This window comes from Tachyglossus aculeatus, chromosome 16 (assembly GCF_015852505.1).
Source record: "Tachyglossus aculeatus isolate mTacAcu1 chromosome 16, mTacAcu1.pri, whole genome shotgun sequence".
In the NCBI taxonomy this organism is placed as follows: domain Eukaryota; kingdom Metazoa; phylum Chordata; class Mammalia; order Monotremata; family Tachyglossidae; genus Tachyglossus; species Tachyglossus aculeatus.
The window spans coordinates 34,686,969-34,705,634 of record NC_052081.1 but is presented as its reverse complement, the minus strand read 5'-3'; the positions used below and the strand labels follow the sequence as shown (position 1 = coordinate 34,705,634).

At 44.5% G+C, this 18,666-nt stretch overlaps 1 protein-coding gene across 1 annotated transcript in view; it reads left to right on the top strand.

The window, feature by feature from the left end:
• SORCS3 (sortilin related VPS10 domain containing receptor 3) overlaps positions 1–18,666 on the top strand; it is a 404,518-nt gene that overhangs the window by 117,422 nt on the left and 268,430 nt on the right. Inside the window, exon 2 of the mRNA XM_038758619.1 lies at positions 11,290–11,357. Coding sequence (XP_038614547.1) covers positions 11,290–11,357 — 68 coding nt within the window. The remainder of the gene's footprint in view (positions 1–11,289; positions 11,358–18,666) is intronic.

Genomic DNA, 18,666 nt, shown 5'->3' with positions numbered 1-18,666 from the left:
AAGAGCAACAGTTCTTCCTCTACCTTTGCCCGTTTCTGTGAGTCATTTGGTTCATGGTAAAGTGGGCGGCTTGAAGTGGAGAGAAAAGAAATTTATACAGAACCTTTATTTCAGTGAGGGAGCAGAGGAGGATGAAATTGGCCAGGGACTTGGAAAAAAAAAAAACAACTTTCACCCTTAGATTTTTTGAACATGTTCCCAGAGGCCTTTAGTCAATAGAAGAATTGTACTGATTTCTGCTCATGCTGATTTTCTCCTTTATTTGTGTTGCAGAGTGGTTGGTCACAGTTTAGAGGGTGCCCCTGTGGTCAGGAATCAATCAGTCATATTTACTGTGTGCAGAGCACTGTACTAAGTGTTGGGAGAGTACAGTACCACAGTTGGTAGACATTTTCCCTGCCCATTATGAGTTTGTAATCTAGAGAAATGGGATATTTCTGGGTAATTTATGGATCAACAGATTCCTTCTGTCCTCACCTGTATTTTACGCTATTTGTTGAGTGGGGTACACACCTTTGCCTTGTTAAATACCTTCAGGCATCTGTTCTTTATCCAGAGAGGTTCCAAAACAGGCAGTGCAGATCCTCAGACAAATTAGCTATAGTCAGCTGGGATGATGGTCAGCAGAGGAGCTAAGAAAGCTTTGGCAGGATTAAAGGGGCAGTAAAAATGTCAAAAAAAACCCAACAACCCAAAAACCAAAACACTTGAAAAACTCAGGGGACAGCCCCACCCACTTTGTGGCCAAATGCCCCTACCTGTTGTGGAGAGACCGTGGAACCCCCCAAAATAGATCATTTGTACTGGGAGCCTTTCTAGGACTCAGCAAGCTAGGACAGACTTATGTTTTATGGAACCTGGATTCATTACTCCCATCGCCCATTCCCTTTCTCAGTTGCCTGATGCTGGTTTGCTGAGATTGGGTTACCAGGCACAAGACAAAAAGTTGTTCTAAATTCTTCTGCTCATTAAAATGGAGAAATTTTAATTTTGCCATTACTTATGTTCTTTGTCCTGAGAAGGGGTAATTGAGGGCAGGGGCAAAAAACTCCATAGGGTCAGCAAAGCAGCTTTGATCAAAGATAACCAAGGTTGGTGAATTCTTGTAGGGAAACTACATCTTCATCCTCAGGACAGATATTAAGCCTTGCCCTGAGGGTATTCCTCAGGGATTTTGCTGACTGTACTATTCAGTATTTAATAAAGTCAAAGATGGTCTCTGCTTCTTAATAATAACAATAATGGCATTTATTAAGTGCTTACTATGTGCAAAGCACTGTTCTAAGTGCTGGGGAGGTTACAAGGTGATCAGGTTGCCCTACGGGGGGCTCACAGTCTTAATCCCCATTTTACAGATGAGGTAACAGGTACAGAGAAGTTAAGTGATTTGCCCAAAGTCACACAGCTGACAACTGGCAGAGCCGGGATTTGAACCCATGACCTCTGACTCCAAAGCCCGTGCTCTTTCCACTGAGCTACGCTGCTTCCTTCTTATTCATGTCATGGGATCCCCATCTCCCCATCCCTATATTTCAACCTTAATTCTGGAAAGTTGATGCATCAGACTGGGTTGAACCCTGACCTGTTTTGAAGGCCCCATTGTAAAAGCTTGTTGTGTTATTGGTCACCCTGTCTTGTGGTGACACTGCTTTAATTGCTACACACATCCTGGTAGCATTGTCCAGGTCAGATCAGAACAGAAGATCATCATTTGTACAAGTGTGTAGAAGACCAAAGCAGAAAAGAAGCTGGGTTTTTTGTTATGTTGTTCTGTTTTCCCTTGCCAAGATTCTTACCTGGAAAGCTGAGGGTCCAGGATACAGATTAGCTTTTTATTTGACAAAAAATAAATTTCTCAAGACTGGGACTACAGAGTTTTATCCAGAGGAAAGATGGAAAGATTTGATCCAGTGTGATCAATAAAAGTAAGTTATGCCTATGTTATGGCATTCCAGAATTCATGATAAAAGATCCTTAAATCATATCCCCACCAGTCACTGGAGCTCATGTTCATTTTTCGTGAGTTAATCTGAGAACAAGCCCAGTTCATATTGTTTTTAAAAAAAGGCAGAAAACTTTCTTGTGGAAGTGTCTGTTTGCTTGGCAGAGAAATGCTGGATCCAGAAATTAGACTGGAGGGAGGCAATTACTCTTTGGCAGAGAACGGGTTGGGTAGCCCTATCAGTCTTCTCCCCAATCTGACTTCTGGGATTTGTGTCACTGGCGAGCATGCTCTTGCTTGATGGTCTATTCCCAACTCTCTGCATCCACTAAGGAATCTGCATGTAGTTATTGAGTTTGAAAGACCGATTACTCACCAGGGACTAGGCCAACCCCATTGAACAGTGACAAATAACGATTTACCCAGAATATCTTCTGCTAATGGGCCCTGCAGGACTCCCTCCTCTTCCAGCCCTTCAGAACAACAGGAATAAGCAACTGCCCACTGATTAGTATAGCCTCTCTTATGCCGAAAACCTTTTTAGAACAAGAAAGTCAGTGTGGCCTAGAAGAAAACATGAGCCTCAGAGGCAGGGGTCCTGAGTTCTAATCCTGCTTCATCACTTGCCCGTTGAATGACCTTGGACAGCCACTTGAATTCTTTATGCCTCAGTTTCCTCATTTGTAAACTGGGGACCAAGTAACTGTTCACTCATCCCCTTAGGCCCTCTATGAGACAGGGATTGCGTCCAACCCAGTTCTCTACCACAATGCTTAGTACAGTCCTTGACACATATTAAGGGCTTAACAAATGCTCCAATCATTATTAGTAGAACAAAAGTGAAGGAGTGAATTTTGGGGTATTTGGTTTAGAAGTTCTTTGGCTAGAGATTTTTAACTTAGGAACTGAATTACCCTTTGGAGGATTTGTCATGCTGTCGGTTTCTGCTAAAGGAGCTCGTCGTATGGATGTTTTGTTCATTCATTCAATCATATTTACTGAGAGCTTACTGTGTGCAGAGCACTGCACTAAGCGCTTGTTGAAATTGTGAGGCCCTCATTGGGAATTTAACCCAGGCCACTGGTGACATGTTGGATGTCGATGTCACCAGTACACCACTGCTTCCCTCCTTGGGGCAGGGACTCTGAACACCATTTTCAGTCAATAGTATTTGAGTGCTTATTGGTGCAGAGCATACTCCTAAGTGCTTGGGAGAGGAGAATCTGACAGTGTTGGTAGACGCAATCCCTGACCTCAAGAAGCTTACAGTCTAATGGGGATGATTGACGGTAGGCTTCTTGGGCTGCTCCTTGCCTCACACAGAATCCTCTCTGAGTTTTCCCCAGCACCTGAATGTCGGTGAGGAGGCCATGACAATTGGTTTTCTACATCTTTTTGCCTCTTAGACCTTGGCCATTCAAGTCGAGATGAAAGAGCTTCAAAGGCACAGGGGTCTACCTCACCTGGTATCGATGACTCCTGGTCACTTAAGTGTTGTAAGGATTTATCTAGAATGAGCCTGGACTTTGCCATGTGGCAGTGTAGGTGGAGGCCACAGCAGTGACCTCTCATCTTCCAGGCCTTACTGATTTTTATCTTTTTGCAGGGCCTGGCTACTGGTGCATAGTATTCATTGTTCTCTAGTTATTTTATTTTTATTTTTAATGGTATTTAAGTGCTTACTATGTGTCGAGCACTGTTCTAAGTGCTGGGGTAGGTACAAGGTAAGTCAGGCACAGTCCCTGTCCCACAAGGGGCTCACAGTCTAGGAGGGAGAACAGGTATTTAATCCTCATTTGACAGCTGAGGGAACTGCGGCACAGAGAAGTTAAGCAACTTGCCCAAAGTCACACAGTAAGCACAGGAAGCAGGATTAGAACCCAAATCCTCTGACTCCCAGGCCCAATGCTGTTTCTCCAGTTATTCCTTACCCTCAGGAATATGTCGCCAGGGCTCCCAAAGAACCGGCCTCTTCACCTTCATAGGATGATACCGGAATAAATCCAGGTATTATTAGTGGCTGCTGATTACCCCATTCAAGGCGTATGATAAGCATTTGATAAATTCCAATGATTAATTGAGCAACCTCTTCTAAGAGTTGCCGGGTGGCATCTGCATTCTTTTTAGTTCCTCTGCAGGAGTCTTTCACACTCCTGTTTCCATTTGCAGGAAGCAAGTTATCAGGTGTGAGCGGGGGAGGAAGAAAGAGAGGGAGAAAGGGGACTATTAGGGGGCTTTTAGGGGTTGCAGAGACTTCAACCGATTTAAAGCTGGCAAGTGAGCCAGCGGGTTTAACAAACTAAGGTAATTTTCCTTCATAGTAAAATTTTATGGGCATAAAAGGTCCTTTCACTACCACATGCTTACAGGTTTGCATGAGTTCCTCGGTGATTTAGGATATTGCAGATTACAAATAATTATTTCATAGGGCAGAAGTTCCCTGGGGCTCTGGATTCCCTCCCCGAGATCCAGGCAGAGGAGATGAGCTATGATTGGCTTTGGGGTTCATGATGGTATTTAAGTGCTTACTATGTACTAGGCACCTTACTAAGCGCTGGGGTGGATACAAGCAAATTGAGTTGGACACAGCCCCTGTCCCACAGTCTCAATCCCCATTTTTACAGGTGAGGTAACTGAGGCACACAGAAGTGAAGTGACTTGCCCAAGCTGTCACAGCAGACAAGCAGCAGAGCCAGGATTAGAACCCATGACCTTCTGATTGCTAGGCCCGCGCTCTATCCACTATGCCATGCTATTTACCTCCCTGGAGGAAAGGAGCTGGGCCATATGACTTCTTGAAGTTACTTTCCAGTTGATGACATTTATGTTCAGTGCTTCTATACATCATGCATTGTTTGAAAGAACTGGGGTAGAAAAAGGTCAATCAGGTCAGGCGCAGTCCCTGCCTCACACAGGGCTCACATTTAGGAGGGAGAACAGGTTCATAATTTCCATTTTACAGATGAGGAAACTGAAGCAAAGAGAACTGAAGTGACTTGTTCAGTGACACAGCGGTCATGTGGCATAGTTGGGTTTAGAATGCAGTTCCTCTGACTCCCAAGGCCATGCTCTTTCCACTGGGCCATGCTGCTTCTCTATACACAGTTCCATCCTCTAATGGTGTGTGGAGCAAAACCTCACAACTTGGGACACTTCTTGCATGTGTCATTGATTTTAGCTTTGAAACTCTAAAAGGTCATTTAGATTCCCTCTCCCTGGCCCCAGTGTCCCTACCTCTGGGATCATTTACTGATTTTCAGGGTGCCTGATTCTTGTGCTCTAGCTTTACTTTTTATTACCAGCTCCATCTCTCAAGGGTAGGCCAAAAGAAAATGGCTCTTTGCAGAGAAAATGTCAACATCAGGGATTTATGCTAGATAAGAGAATAGTTTTTCTGAAAGAATACGCTGGAACAATGTTCTGATCCCCCTTTGGTCCTTGAGAACGAACAATCCCATTGATGCACTCCACTTGCACAATTACAAGGAAGTCTATGATCTATAAATTCCAACAGTGCCTGCGTTCTTCCATATCTTTTTCCAGAGCTTAGTTCCAGAACTCCCTCTTTATTATTTAATGGTATTTGTTAAGTGCTTACTACCTTCCAGACACACAAACAAGATAATCAGGCTGGATGGAGTCCATGTGCCACTTGGGTCTCACAGTCTTAATCCCCATTTTACAGATGAGGTAACTGAGGCCCAGAGAAGTGAAGTAACTAGCCCAAGGTCACACAGCAGACAAGTGGTGGCATCAGGATTAGAACCCAGGTCCTCTGTTTCCCGGGTGTGTGCTCTTTTTAATTAGGCCAAACTGCTTCTCAATCTTTTATATCAGGAATAAAAAACTTGCTGGAAGGGGCATCTGAAAGGAAGGTGTGTGGAAATGTTGAAATGGATAATAATAATAATAACAATGATAATGATGGCACTTATTAAGCACTTACTATGTGCAAAGCACTGTTTTAAGTGCTGGGGGGGATACAAGGTGATCAGGTTGTCCCACATGGGGCTCACAGTCTTCATCCCCATTTTACAGATGAGGTACCTGAGGCCCAGAGATGTTGAGTGACGTGCCCAAAGTCACAAAGCTGACAATTGGCAGAGCTGGGATTTGAACCCATGACCTCTGACTCCAAAGCCCGTGCTCTTTCCACTGAACCACTCTGCTTCTCTGCAGGATTCATTCAATCGTATTTATTGAGCGCTTACTGTGTGCAGAGCACTGTAGCAGCATGGCGTAGTGAGGTGACATTCTCATCCCAGAGCCTGGGCCTGAAAGTCAGAAGTTCATGGGTTCTAATTCCGGCTCTCCCACTTGTCAGCTGTGTGACCTCGGGCAAGTCACTTCACTTCCCTGGGCCTCAGTGACCTCATCTGTAAAATGGGGGTTGAGGTTTTGAGCCCCATGTGCGACAGGGACTATGTCCAACCCGATTTGCTTGTATTCAACCCAGACTTAGAACAGTGCCTGGCACAAAGTAAGCACTTAACAAGTATCATAATTATTATGCTACTAGAATGACTTTATCTGGAGGCTTCTAGATATGTTCCTGAAAGACAAGGGTAGAAACTGAGGATAGCAAACCTGTGCTGTCAAATCTATCAATCATTGATATTTATTGAGTGCCTACTGAGTGTGAAGCAGTCAAAGTATTTGGAACAGTTCAGTAGACGTAAGACACATGATCTCCACCCTTAACGAGCTCCCATTCTAATGGAAAAGATGGACTATAAACTCTTTATAAATCGTATGCATATATGGAGAATGTAACAGGAAAGTGTTCGATACATCCAGTTGAAATAGCCTTCTGGATGACCTTGGGGTTAACTAGTCTGTGCCTCAGTTTCCTGAACTATAAAATGGGGATGAAATACCTATTCTCCTTCCCTTTCAGAATGGGAACCCTATGTAGGGAGGGGACAGTGTGCTCAGCACAGTGCTTGACACATAGTAATTGCTTAGCAAATACCAAGGTTGTTGCTTCTGAATATATAAATGGTAGTCTGTATCTAGATGCATAATTGCTGAAGATGAGTGAGAAATGGGAGTACAAAGAGTAGCTCTTGCACATTTTGCTCCATGGGAGGGCTGCTTTGGAGGATTTAGGGTGTATGAGGAAAGAGCCAATATTATCTTTAGAAAGTACCTGCCACCAATCCCTTCTGAGACCTTTTTCAAGGGACTAATTTCAGGAGCACATGTGAGAATTTTCTGAGGTCCCCGCAGCCCTTCTCTTTCTAATGTGTTGTCAATATTTGAGTATTTCCAGTATTACCACCTGGGATGCATATGCTGGTTGCAAATGTGACCTTTTTGGTATCTCCTCTTTCCTTCGGTCATCATTATCTTATCCTAGGAAGCCCTTGAAAACTTGAAAAACACTGGAGTGAAGTGCCTGATATTTCGGGATATCTTGTGGCTGGGGGACTGGGAGGAACTCATTTTACCTTGCTTTGTTGGTTGAATGCACGATGCTTGGAGACAAGAGGGTTACATTATCATCTCTTCAGAGCTATATTAATAGCTTTGTTTTCTGGTGGCTTGAAGGCACCGCCCTGCTTCCGACCTAGCCTTTAAGTCTGTGTTCTTTGGCAATTTTTTGGGAGGTTGTCTTTTTTTGCTTCCACTCTCTCATCCTCCACTGGCCTTGGCTGTATAAAGAATGGTTGCTTAGAGTGGAGATGGCAGAGAACAGCCGTTAGGAATTGTAATGAATAGGAGAGGTGTACTCCTTCCCTCCAAAGTGACTAAAGGTTTGTCCTGCTACTCGATGACTCACTGAAATGATGACATCTTCCAGGGGGTCTGTGACCATTTCCAAATTCAGAGGCCCCTTTCCCATGTAACTGTGACCTGAGTCACACCTCCAGTCCCACCATAGATGGACAGCTCCTCCAGACTCTAAACTCATTGTGGGCAGGTAATGTGCCTATTGTCATATTGTGCTCTCTTAAGCACTCAGTACAGTGCTCTGCATACAGGAAGCACTCAATTAAATACGATGGAATAAATAAGTGAACCAGCTTGGGAGGAGGGAATGTTTTTCTCGATTTATCATCTCTAATGCCACTTGGAATAGTAGTAGTAATAGTGCCCGTTGTTGGGTAGGGACTGTCTCTAAATGTTGCCGACTTGTACTTCCCAAGCACTTAGTACAGTGCTCTGTACACAGTAAGCGCTCAATAAATACGATTGAATGAATGAATTAGGTGCTTGCCATGGGCCAAGCGCTGGGTCAGAATAAGATCATCAGGTTAGACAGAGTCCCTGTCCCTCATGGGGCTCCTAGTCTAAGTGGGAAGGAGAACAATTATTGAATCCCTGCTTCATGGATGAAGCAACTGAAACACAAAGAAGTGACTTGCCCAAGGTCACACAGCAGGCCATTGGCAGAACTGGAATTAGAACCCAGGACTTCTGACTTCCAGACTCATGCCCTTTCCCCTCGGTCACGTTGCTGACAGGATAGATAGAAGGCAGTGCAAGCTTTTCCTCTCTCTTTTTTTTTAAGGGCATTTATTAAGCACTTACTGTGTGCAAAGCACTGTTCTAAGTGCTGGGGAGGTTACAAGGTGATCAGGTTGTCCCAAGGGGGGGGCTCACAGTCTTCATCCCCATTTTACAGATGAGGTAACTGAGGCACAGAGAAGTTAAGTGACTTGCCCAAAGTCACACAGCTGACACTTCGCAGAGCCGGGATTTGAACCCATGACTTCTGACTCCAAAGCCCGGGCTCTTTCCACTGAGCCACGCTGCTTCTCTGATCTGATCTCTTGTCGTCATCATCATCCATCATCAATCGTATTTATTGAGCGCTTACTATGTGCAGAGCACTGTACTAAGCGCTTGGGAAGTACAAATTGGCAACATATAGAGACAGTCCCTACCCAACAGTGGGCTCACAGTCTAAAAGGGGGAGACAGAGAACAAAACCAAACATACTAACAAAATAAAATAAATAGAATAGATATGTACAAATAAAATAAATAAATAAATAGAGTAAAAAATATGAACAATATGTCATCAGAAGAGATGTTGAAGACCGACAGGTCAGAGGGCCAGGAATTGAAGGAAGCTGACTCTGCCTGTTCATGCAGCCACTCACTCCACCCCCAAAATTCTTCAGCTTCTGTCTCTACATCCTGGCTTGAGATGCAGAGCTCTCTAGACTGTTTCCTTCATTAGCTTGAACTTCCTCTCCTAGTATATTTACAGTCTTCCCCCTGTCCCCTGTAAGTTCCTTACAGGAATCATGTCTCTCCCTCTCTCTTTCTCATGTCCTCATTACCAACCAAGTGGCTAATACAGTGATTTGTTCACAATATATGGTAATGAAATGCTGCATGTTTTCTTTCCAGCAGGGCACAAAGCAGTGTAGTTTCCTTGGAGAACGCCTACCAACTGCATTGTATTTTTCAAAGCACATAGATCAGTGTTCTGTACAGTAAGCGCTCAATAAATATCACTGATTGACTCCTTACCATTCCCCACTGGGTGGTGAAGCCCTCGGGACCAGGCCTTGGGACGGAAACTTTGGTAGGCTCTGCCACCAATTCTTCTAAACCTCAGTTGGGCCCCACATTATTACCCATATTTGTTTCTTCATCAGCAAAATCAGAGGGGTGACCATCCCGACTGACCTCTTGGCAGGATGGGGAGGGAATAAATCCAATGGCAGACTGCTTGGTCGTCATTAAGGGCCATAAAAATGCTCAATAGAATGGCTGATTATTTTTCTTTAATCTGAAATGGATACCTAGAATGGAAAGCCCCATCTCAGTTAGAACAAATTCATTATCTTGAAAACAGTTTAATGGCTTGTTGTTTAAATGAACTGGAGGAAGTTAAATTGTAGAATGGGAAGTAGCTAAGAAAAGTGAAATGAGTTGTGCATTAAATTTAGATAAACACAATTATGTGTAACTGGATTATCACACATGCAGGCGTGCAATGTATATTAGGCACCTGCGTTTTGATTAAAATCGATTCAGGTGCGAATGGTTGGAGCTGGGTTCATTCCACTGCACTTTAAGAGGCTGAATATGTTTATGCAAGTTAGTGAGGGAGCCTCATCCTTTTCAGCTTCTGGTGGAGGTGCGCTCTGGATCAGAGAATCAATTGTATTTATTGTGCGTTTGCTATGTGCGGAACACTGTATTAAGCACTTGGGAGAGTACAGGGTAGCAGAGTTGATAGGCAAGTTTGCTGCCTACGAGGAGATTAGGTGGCTTTGCAGAAACCAGAGGGGGACATGGCACAGAGTGTGTAATTGCTTTTTCTTCACACTCAGACTGTAGAGTTTTCTTGACTTCTCCATAATCCAACTGGTAAAGAGGCCGTGTGGTTTAGTGGGAAAGAGCATGGGCCTGGGAATCAGAGGACCTGAGTTCTAATCCCTGCTTTGCTACTTGCCTGCTGTGTGATGTTTGGCAAATCCCTTAACTTCTCTGGGTCTTGGTTTTGTCATCTGTAAAATGGGGAGACATTACCCATTCTCCCTTTCCCTTAGACCGAGAGCCCCTTATGGGACAAGGGTTGTGTTTGATCTTATTATCTTTTATCTCCCCCAGTGCACGGCAAGTACCACAGTTATTATTTGGTGGCCTGCTTCTCTTTCACCTACTATCTTGTCCCATGCTGCCACCGTACTAGAAATGTTGGCCGGGTGTACAGCTTGCATATCTTCGGCCAATTCTGTTGTACTCTCCCAACCGATTAGTACAGTGTTCTGCACATTACTATGTGCTGAATAAATGCCACTGATGATAGCTTGAGAAACCATCCCCAATGTGAATTTGCTTTCCCAGTTAGAAGAAATCTTGTGAACCGTAAGGTGCAGAGCCAGATACACCTTTGCCCACTACAAATGGACAGCCCTTCCTATCTTGAAGCTGTTCACCACCTGAAAAAAAGCCTTTCAGTTTCATTAGCTCAGTCAGTCTAAGGCCTAGAAGAGAGAGAAGAGAAGAGAGACATAGAAAAGGCAAGGAAAAGAAATGCTTTGTGATCTCTGACTGGCTAGTTTGGTTAGCAAACCTCAGAGGGCTTTATTCCTGACCTTGAATAAGTGCAGCTGTGGAGAAACAAGCTGACAATGGTCAATTAATTCCTGTTGGTATGTTTTATTTCAAATGCAAAGCATCCTTGGGATTAAAATAAATGCTACCAGCTTCATGGATGCATTTAAATTAATGATTTTTTTTTCCCTTTCGCTTCTTGATCCCATAATACTCCCATCTTTTAATGGATAAATGCTAAGCTCTCCTCTGGGTGATTTGAGATGCATTATATATTGTTACACAATCTAAAGGAAGCCTCTGTCTCTTTTCATTTCATTCTTCCAGGTGATACTTATTCTGACAAAGCTGTACGACTTCAACTTGGGGAGTGTGACTGAGAGCTCGCTCTGGAGGTAAGCGGATTAAACTCTCCAAACCAAGGCAGATGGAGTGCTTTACTGGCTCCTCTGAAATAGATTGCTAACGTGCTGAGGGGGAGGATGAACCAGGGAGGACTAGAAAGGTTAGCTCCAACAGCTTCCAGCCTGTGGGTGACCAGCGACCTTCGCATCTGCCAGGGAACCAAGTGGGTGCAGGATGTCTGAAGTTTCCTAAGGATCATGAGGCAAGGAGGCAAAAGTGAAAGTAATACCAGGTCCCCCAAAAGACAAACATGACAGCACAGCCCGGGGCTGCTTTTGTGTTTGCACGATGCAACTGGGACTGTGGGCCCTTGCGTTGGCCTGTGCAGTCACAAGTGCCCACGAGGACACACATCCCCTGTGGGTGAATTCCACTGTCAGTGGCATCTTCAAGTCTGAAAGACAGTACCCTCTACCTCCCCTATCCCTCACCCTTCCGTCTGCCCCACCCCACTGTGTTTGTGCATGTGAAAGTTTTTCTGTTGCATCCTTGAAATGGAAACTGTTGGAGCCGACCTCTTCCACAGGTATCATGTTGGAGCTTTTTCAATATCAACATCGCATTACTGATTCGTCTGCAGTTTGAGGTCTCCTATGACCCACCGAGGCATCTTTTCTTCTCTAATTGGGCTTCGTCACTCCTATTGGCTTTTCTCGATAAATGGTCCATCTTGTACTTCTCCCTAATGAGTTTCACCTTTTTCTGATTGCTTCATCAGTGGTTTTCAGGATTTTATTCCCATTTTTCTCAATCCCATGTAATGTATTTGCCAAGTTAAGCACTCCAAGGGCTCAGCTTGGGAATTTCCCTGTAGCTACAATTGAAGCTGCCTTTTGATGTCCCTGCCCACTATACACATCCTGTAGGTTGGCACCATTCAGGCCACCTTTCCATGTACCCACAGGCTACACCCACCTCATAGAATTACCGCTAAATCTGGATCCAATAAGGAAGTGGTAAAACCTACCGAGACCAGGTATCTACCTAGTGATGTTCAGTTAGCCAAATGGATCACTAAGACGATGGTCCCCACGGGTACAGCAGTTTTTAAAGTTTTTACTTAAATTCACACTCTGGGTTGGGAACTCTAGGATGCTGAAGATGCCTTTCTCTGCAACCCAGAAAATTTGAGTTCATATCATCCTTGGCCAGAAGCTTAGAGCTTTATTGTATTGAGAGACACCTCTTTGACTCAACCTCTAAGGTACTGCATGGATAGGTGATAGGATCTGGAAGAGATTAGGTTTAGGATTCTGGCTCACTACACAGGACTGGAAATTCATATCAGTGCCTAAGATATCCAGATAGCTGATAAAAGTTAAAATGGAAGGACATCCAGGGCCTCATCTGAGAAGGAATGCTTCATCTTTCCCTGAGAACCCTACTTCCCAGGGTTGTGGCCTCCCTTCCCTCATTCATTTCATTCATTCAGTCATATTTATTGAGCACTCACTGTGTGCAGAGCACTGTACTAAGTGCTTGGAAAATACAATTCAGCAAAAGATAGAGACAGTCCTTACCCAACAATGGGCTCACAGTCTAGAAGGGGGAGGCAGACAACAAAACAACTAGACAGGCATCAGTAGCATCAAAATAAATAGAATTATAGATATAAACCCATCATTAATAAAATAAATATAATAATAAATATGTACAAATATATACAACTGCTGTGGGGCAGGGAAGGGGGTACGGCAGAGGGAGGTAGTCGGGGCGATGGGGAGGGGAGGAGGAGCAGAGGAAAAGGGGGGCTCAGGGAAGGCATCCTGGAGGAGGTGGGCTCTCAATAGGGCTTTGAAGAGGGGAAGAGAGCTAGTTTGGCAGATGTGAGGAGGGAGGGTGTTCCAGGCCAGCGGTAGGACATGAGCCAGGAGTCGACGGTGGGAAAGGCGAGAATGAGGCACAGTGAGGAAGTTAGCGGCAGAGAAGCGGAGTGTGCAGGCTGGGCTGTAGAAGGAGAGAAGGGAGGGTGGGTAAGAGGGAGCAAGGTGATGGAGAGCTTTGAAGCTGATAGTGAAGAGTTCTTGCTTGATGTGAGCGTTGATAGGCAACCACTGGAGATTTTTGAGGAGGGGTGTGACGTGCCCATAACATTTCTGTAGAAAGATAATCCAGGCAGCAGAGTGAAGTATAGACTGAAGCGGGGAGAGACAGGAGGATGGGAGATCAGAGAGGAGGCTGATGCAGTAATCCAGTCGTGATAGGATGAGAGATTGTACCAACAAGTAGCGGTTTGGATGGAGTGGAAAGGGCGGATCTTGGCGATGTTGTGAAGGTGAGACCGGCAGGTTTTGGTGACAGATTGGATGTGTGGGGTGAATGAGAGAGCGGAGTCAAGGATAGCACCAAGGTTGTGGGCTTGTGAGACGGGAAGGGTGGTAATGCCATCCATAGTGACGGGAGGTATGAGCCCAGGGAAGCCTGGTTCCCTGGCAGTGAGACCTGCCCTGTGCTGCATTTTGAGCTCTTGCAGTCAAGTATAGAAATCTCCATGAGGAGCAGATGCCAACTGGTTCATCAACAACTCTTTCAGAAGAATAATTTGGACTCTCTATTCAAAAAATTTCCAAGTCTCTTAATTTTTTCAAACGAGTTGTACATCAGCATGGGTGAGAAGCAGCATGGCTCAGTGGAAAGAGCACGGGCTTTGGAGTCAGAGGTCATGGGTTCAGATCTCGGCTCCGCCAAATGTCAGCTGTGTGACTTTGGGCAAGTCACTTCACTTCTCTGTGCCTCAGTTACCTCATCTGTAAAATGGGGATGAAGACTATGAGCCCCCATGGGACAACCTGATCACCTTGTAACCTCCCCAGCACTTAGAACAGTGCTTTGCACATAGTAAGTGCTTAATAAATGCCATTATTATTATTATCTCTATATTAAAGCTTGGTTTGAGCCAAGTGGAAGCCCAGTGGCAAATGAATGCAAACCCCCTGGAGGTCACCTTGGGTCCTCCAGTCCCCATTGCAACTTCGGGGCATTTTCCGGATGCCCCAGAGGTGCTCAGGTGTTCTTGAAGCTCTGAAGGAGTCTAGCACAGATTTGATTGTTGCCTTGGCTGAGTTTTATAACCTTGTAGCACGGGGTGTGTGCTACGCTGCTCTCACATTTGTATAATGTAATGTGGCAGAAATCATGGGGAGAAAGCTGACACCATCTATCTTTCATTTGGCCGCATCCTCAGCCCTAGAGGCTGGGCTGGCCCTGTTTTCTGGCCTCTTTGACTCTCGAGTGACTCTCGAGTCGATGTTTAGGATCTAGTGACGCTCCTATTTCTCTCTTCCCTGCCTATTTTCAGAGCAGTGCAGTGGAATGGGGACCAGTGTGGTGGAGGGCAGCAGACTGGTAATAATCTAGCAAATGCAAAGGGATTAACAGCTCGTAACCACTGCCGGGGTGCCTCAGTTCACAGGCTGGCTGAATCCTCATTACACTGTGCCTTGATCATCCGTAAAGGTATAAATAACCATGTGGCTAATAAATGGGAACATAACTGTTTCCACTTACTGTGTACTTTTCAGGGTATTTAAGCTTTTAAAAACTTTTACCTTGTACCTAACAAGTACAAATGACACCATGATGACACTTTAAGCATAATTACTGTGCAATCTGCTTGGCATAAATAATGAAATGAGTCAGCAAATCCCATCCTAGTGCTGAGAAGTGACAGCAGCCCTCTGCCTCTCGGGAGAATGTAGTAGGGAGCAGTTCCACGTGGCCTAGTGGATAGAACTTGGGCCTTCGAGTCAGAAGGACCTGGGTTCTAATTCCGGTTCTGCCACTTGTTTGCTGTATGACCTTGGGCAAGTCACTTAGCTTCTCTGTGCCCCAATTCCTTTATCTGTAAAATGAGAATTAAAACTGTGAGCCCCGTGTGGGACATGGACTGTGTCCAACCTGATTAGTTTTTTATCTACCCAAGTGCTTAGTATAGTGCCTGGCACATAGTAAGCACTTAAATACCATTTTAAAAAAATTATAAAGAAATAAAAAGGACAGGCTTAGATGCAGCAAGGTGATTGCAGCAACACTGGCTGCCCCTTTGCATCCTCTCAAACCAGGCCTGAGTGCCCAGTGGATTCTGAGTATCAAAGCTGGTAGAAGCATCACCTGAACAATAATAATAATAATAATTTATGGTACAGTGGGGGCATGGTTCAGGGCTGGGTACTTTGAATAAAGTGAGTAAACTTTAGAGGACATTGGCTGCATCTCGTTCAGGAGCTTAAGAGTTACTTAAAGCCTTGAGATGTGTCCTTTGTCCTCAGAAGCGTCCTCCCCTGTGAAATGGGTATGTTAGTAACTGAAGAGGGTCCTGAGTTTTAGCCAAGAAAGAGGAGGTTATTCCTGCCACTCCCAGTGAAATGGACTCTGGATGCTGTCCATGTGGGAGTGATCATTGTCCCCAGCTCCTGGCATCCTGACCAGCTGTCCCTCCCTCCCCACCAAAGTCACGGCTCTCCAGTGTCCTCAATAGCATTTATTGAGCATTTATACTATATCTATATTATACTACAAGCTGCAAGACAGGAAAGATGAATCTGGGAACACTCCCATCCCCATTTGCACTTCCTGATTTCTAAACAGTGACAACGCTCTGAGGTCAGCACTGTGAGCTTCTTGAGGGCAGGGACTGTGAATGTGTACTCTCCCCAGCACTTAGTACAGTGCTCTGCACAAAGCAAGCACTCAATACCATAGTTGATCAATGGGGGCAAATAACCACTTCACTTAGGAGCGGTGTCTTATATCTACCTCAACACCTATTACAGCGCTTAACAAATACCATTGTTGTTATTTTCATTGCTTTATTGTGTGGCTCATCTATCTATTTCATTTTTGGAACACTTACTGTGTGAAGAGCACTTTATTAGATGCTTGGGAGAGAACAATACAGCAGAATTTGTAGACACATTCCCTATCCGCAAGGAGCTGTAAAGCAGTGTCCAATGCTGGTACCTGCCCACACAGCTGGGCCCCTTTCATAATAATAAAAATCGTGGCATTAAGCACTTAATGTGTGTCTATCATTGTTCTAAGTGCTGGGATAGATAGGAGGTAATCATATCGGTCCCTGTCACGCATGGGACTCCTAGTCTAAGTAGGAGGGAGAGCAGGGATTGAATTCCCATTTTACAGATGAGGAAATTGAAGCACAGAGAAGTCAAATGACGAGGCTATGGTCACAGAGTGGGGATTAGAACACCAAAAAGGGGGTGAAAGATGGAAGATAGCCAGCAAATGAGACTGGGAGGGAGTGAGGGGGGATAGGAGAACCAAGAGTTTGCTGTGTCATAAAAACTAAGTTAAAATAGCATTCCCAGGAGTAGAGATTGATCAACATTATCAAAGGCAGTAGAATGTTCCAGGATTGATTAGGTAAGAGTAGAGCGCATTGGACATGCCTAAGTGGAAGTCATTGGTGACCTTGGCGATCTCAGTTTCTTTTGTCTCTACATCTTGTTCATTTACTGCTTCTCTAGCTGTTGCCTTTGTCATTTGTTTGTCTCTCCTAATTGTTTTGTCAATGACCTTTTGTGGGGGGTGTATATATGCTGTTTTTTTAGAGGAGACCTTTCAGATTTATTAATATTGTACTTGCCAAGACAGTCCTGATAGTAATTGCCAAGACTTCCCAGAAGATATTAGTTTACAGATTTTAATGACACTCATGATTTATTTATGGGCTTCCCCTTACATCTGTTAGTCCCTATTCCTTGGTGGAATTCCTGCTGAATTGGAATGGATTAATAAAAACAAAATCACAGATTGGAATAGCATTTTCGCTCTCCTATTAATTAAAAGCTTTCTCCCCCTGTTCTTTAATCTTTTCATGTGTTAGCTTCAGATGACTGGCACAGTGCATGCTGAGAGGAAATTCTGTCTCAGACACCGTGTTTTCTGTTTGCTTCTAAATTAATCAGTGGCATTTATCAAGCATTTCCTATGTGAAGAACTGTACTGAGAACTTGGTAGAGTACAAAGGTAGCAAGACATGTATTTCTTCTCCTCAGAGAGCTTACAGTCTTATGGTTGAGTGGTGCAGCCTGAAATTCTTTATGAATTGTGTGAGCAGGAGTAAGCAGAAGGCTATAACAAGTAGTACTATACAAATGTCAGGAAGAAGTAGCTGGATAAATTGAATATTAAGAATCCGTATGGCGGTGTTGAGGCTAGGATTAAAACATTTATGTGCCAAGTGCGGGTGTTGGGTTGTGGAGTCAAGTGCTGTGAATTAATCAGAGAAAGTTTCGTGGAAGAAATGAGGCTTTGGAGATGGGGAGAGCTGTGGTCTGGCGAATTTGGTGAGTGGCAGGCCTGGGGTACAGCATGTGTGAGGAGAGCAGTTGCAATTGCCTTTAAGAGATGAGAGAGGATAGATCAGAAGAGAAGGGAGAGAGGGTAGATTTACAAAGATGGTGGAGGGGTTGATATGAGAAATAATGATAAGAAGTAATAGCTGAAGCTGTGAATGGATGAGAAGTAGCTAAAATGCTAGAGAAAGTTCACTGTGTCCTGGAGAATGAAAACTTTGCCTCTAGCTCTTTTCCAAAGTGAGAGTCCCCCCAGCCCGGGGCTTCTCAGGCTTTTACCTTCCGCATACGCTTTTAACTCTTTCCCTCTATTCACCCTGTGATCCCCCACCCCTGATTTGCATCTCCCCTGAAAGGCCTTCTCTGACTAAGCCCTCATTTTATAATAATGATGGCATTTACTAAGCGCTTACTATGTGCAAAGCACTGTTCTAAGCGCTGGGGAGGTTACAAGGTGATCAGGCTGTCCCACGGGGGGCTCACAGTCTTAATCCCCATTTTACAGATGAGGTAACTGAGGCACAGTGACTTGCCCAAAGTCACACAGCTGACAGTTGGCGAAGCCAGGATTTGAACTCAAGACCTCTGACTCCAAAGCCTGGGCTCTTTCCACTGAGCCACGCTGCTTCTTATCCTACTCCCTCTCCCTTCTGCATCACCCTTGCACTTTTATCTGTACCCTTTAATCAACCCACCCTTAACCCACAGCACTGATGTCATTATCCATCAGTTATTTGAATGTCTCTCTCCCCCTCTAGCCTACAAGCTCCTTGTGGATATATAATGTGTCTCCCAAGTGCTTACTATAGTGTTCTGCACCCAGTAGCCACTCAATAAATATGATTCATTTATCAACAGAAAGACAGGTTTGTCTGTCTCAGCCCCTTTCCCCTAAAAGATCCTGAAAAGTGGAAAGGAGCAGGAGTTGGGGGTGTCTAGTTGATTCTATTCATAGAGCCAGAAGTCCAGTTCAGTGCTGTGCCAA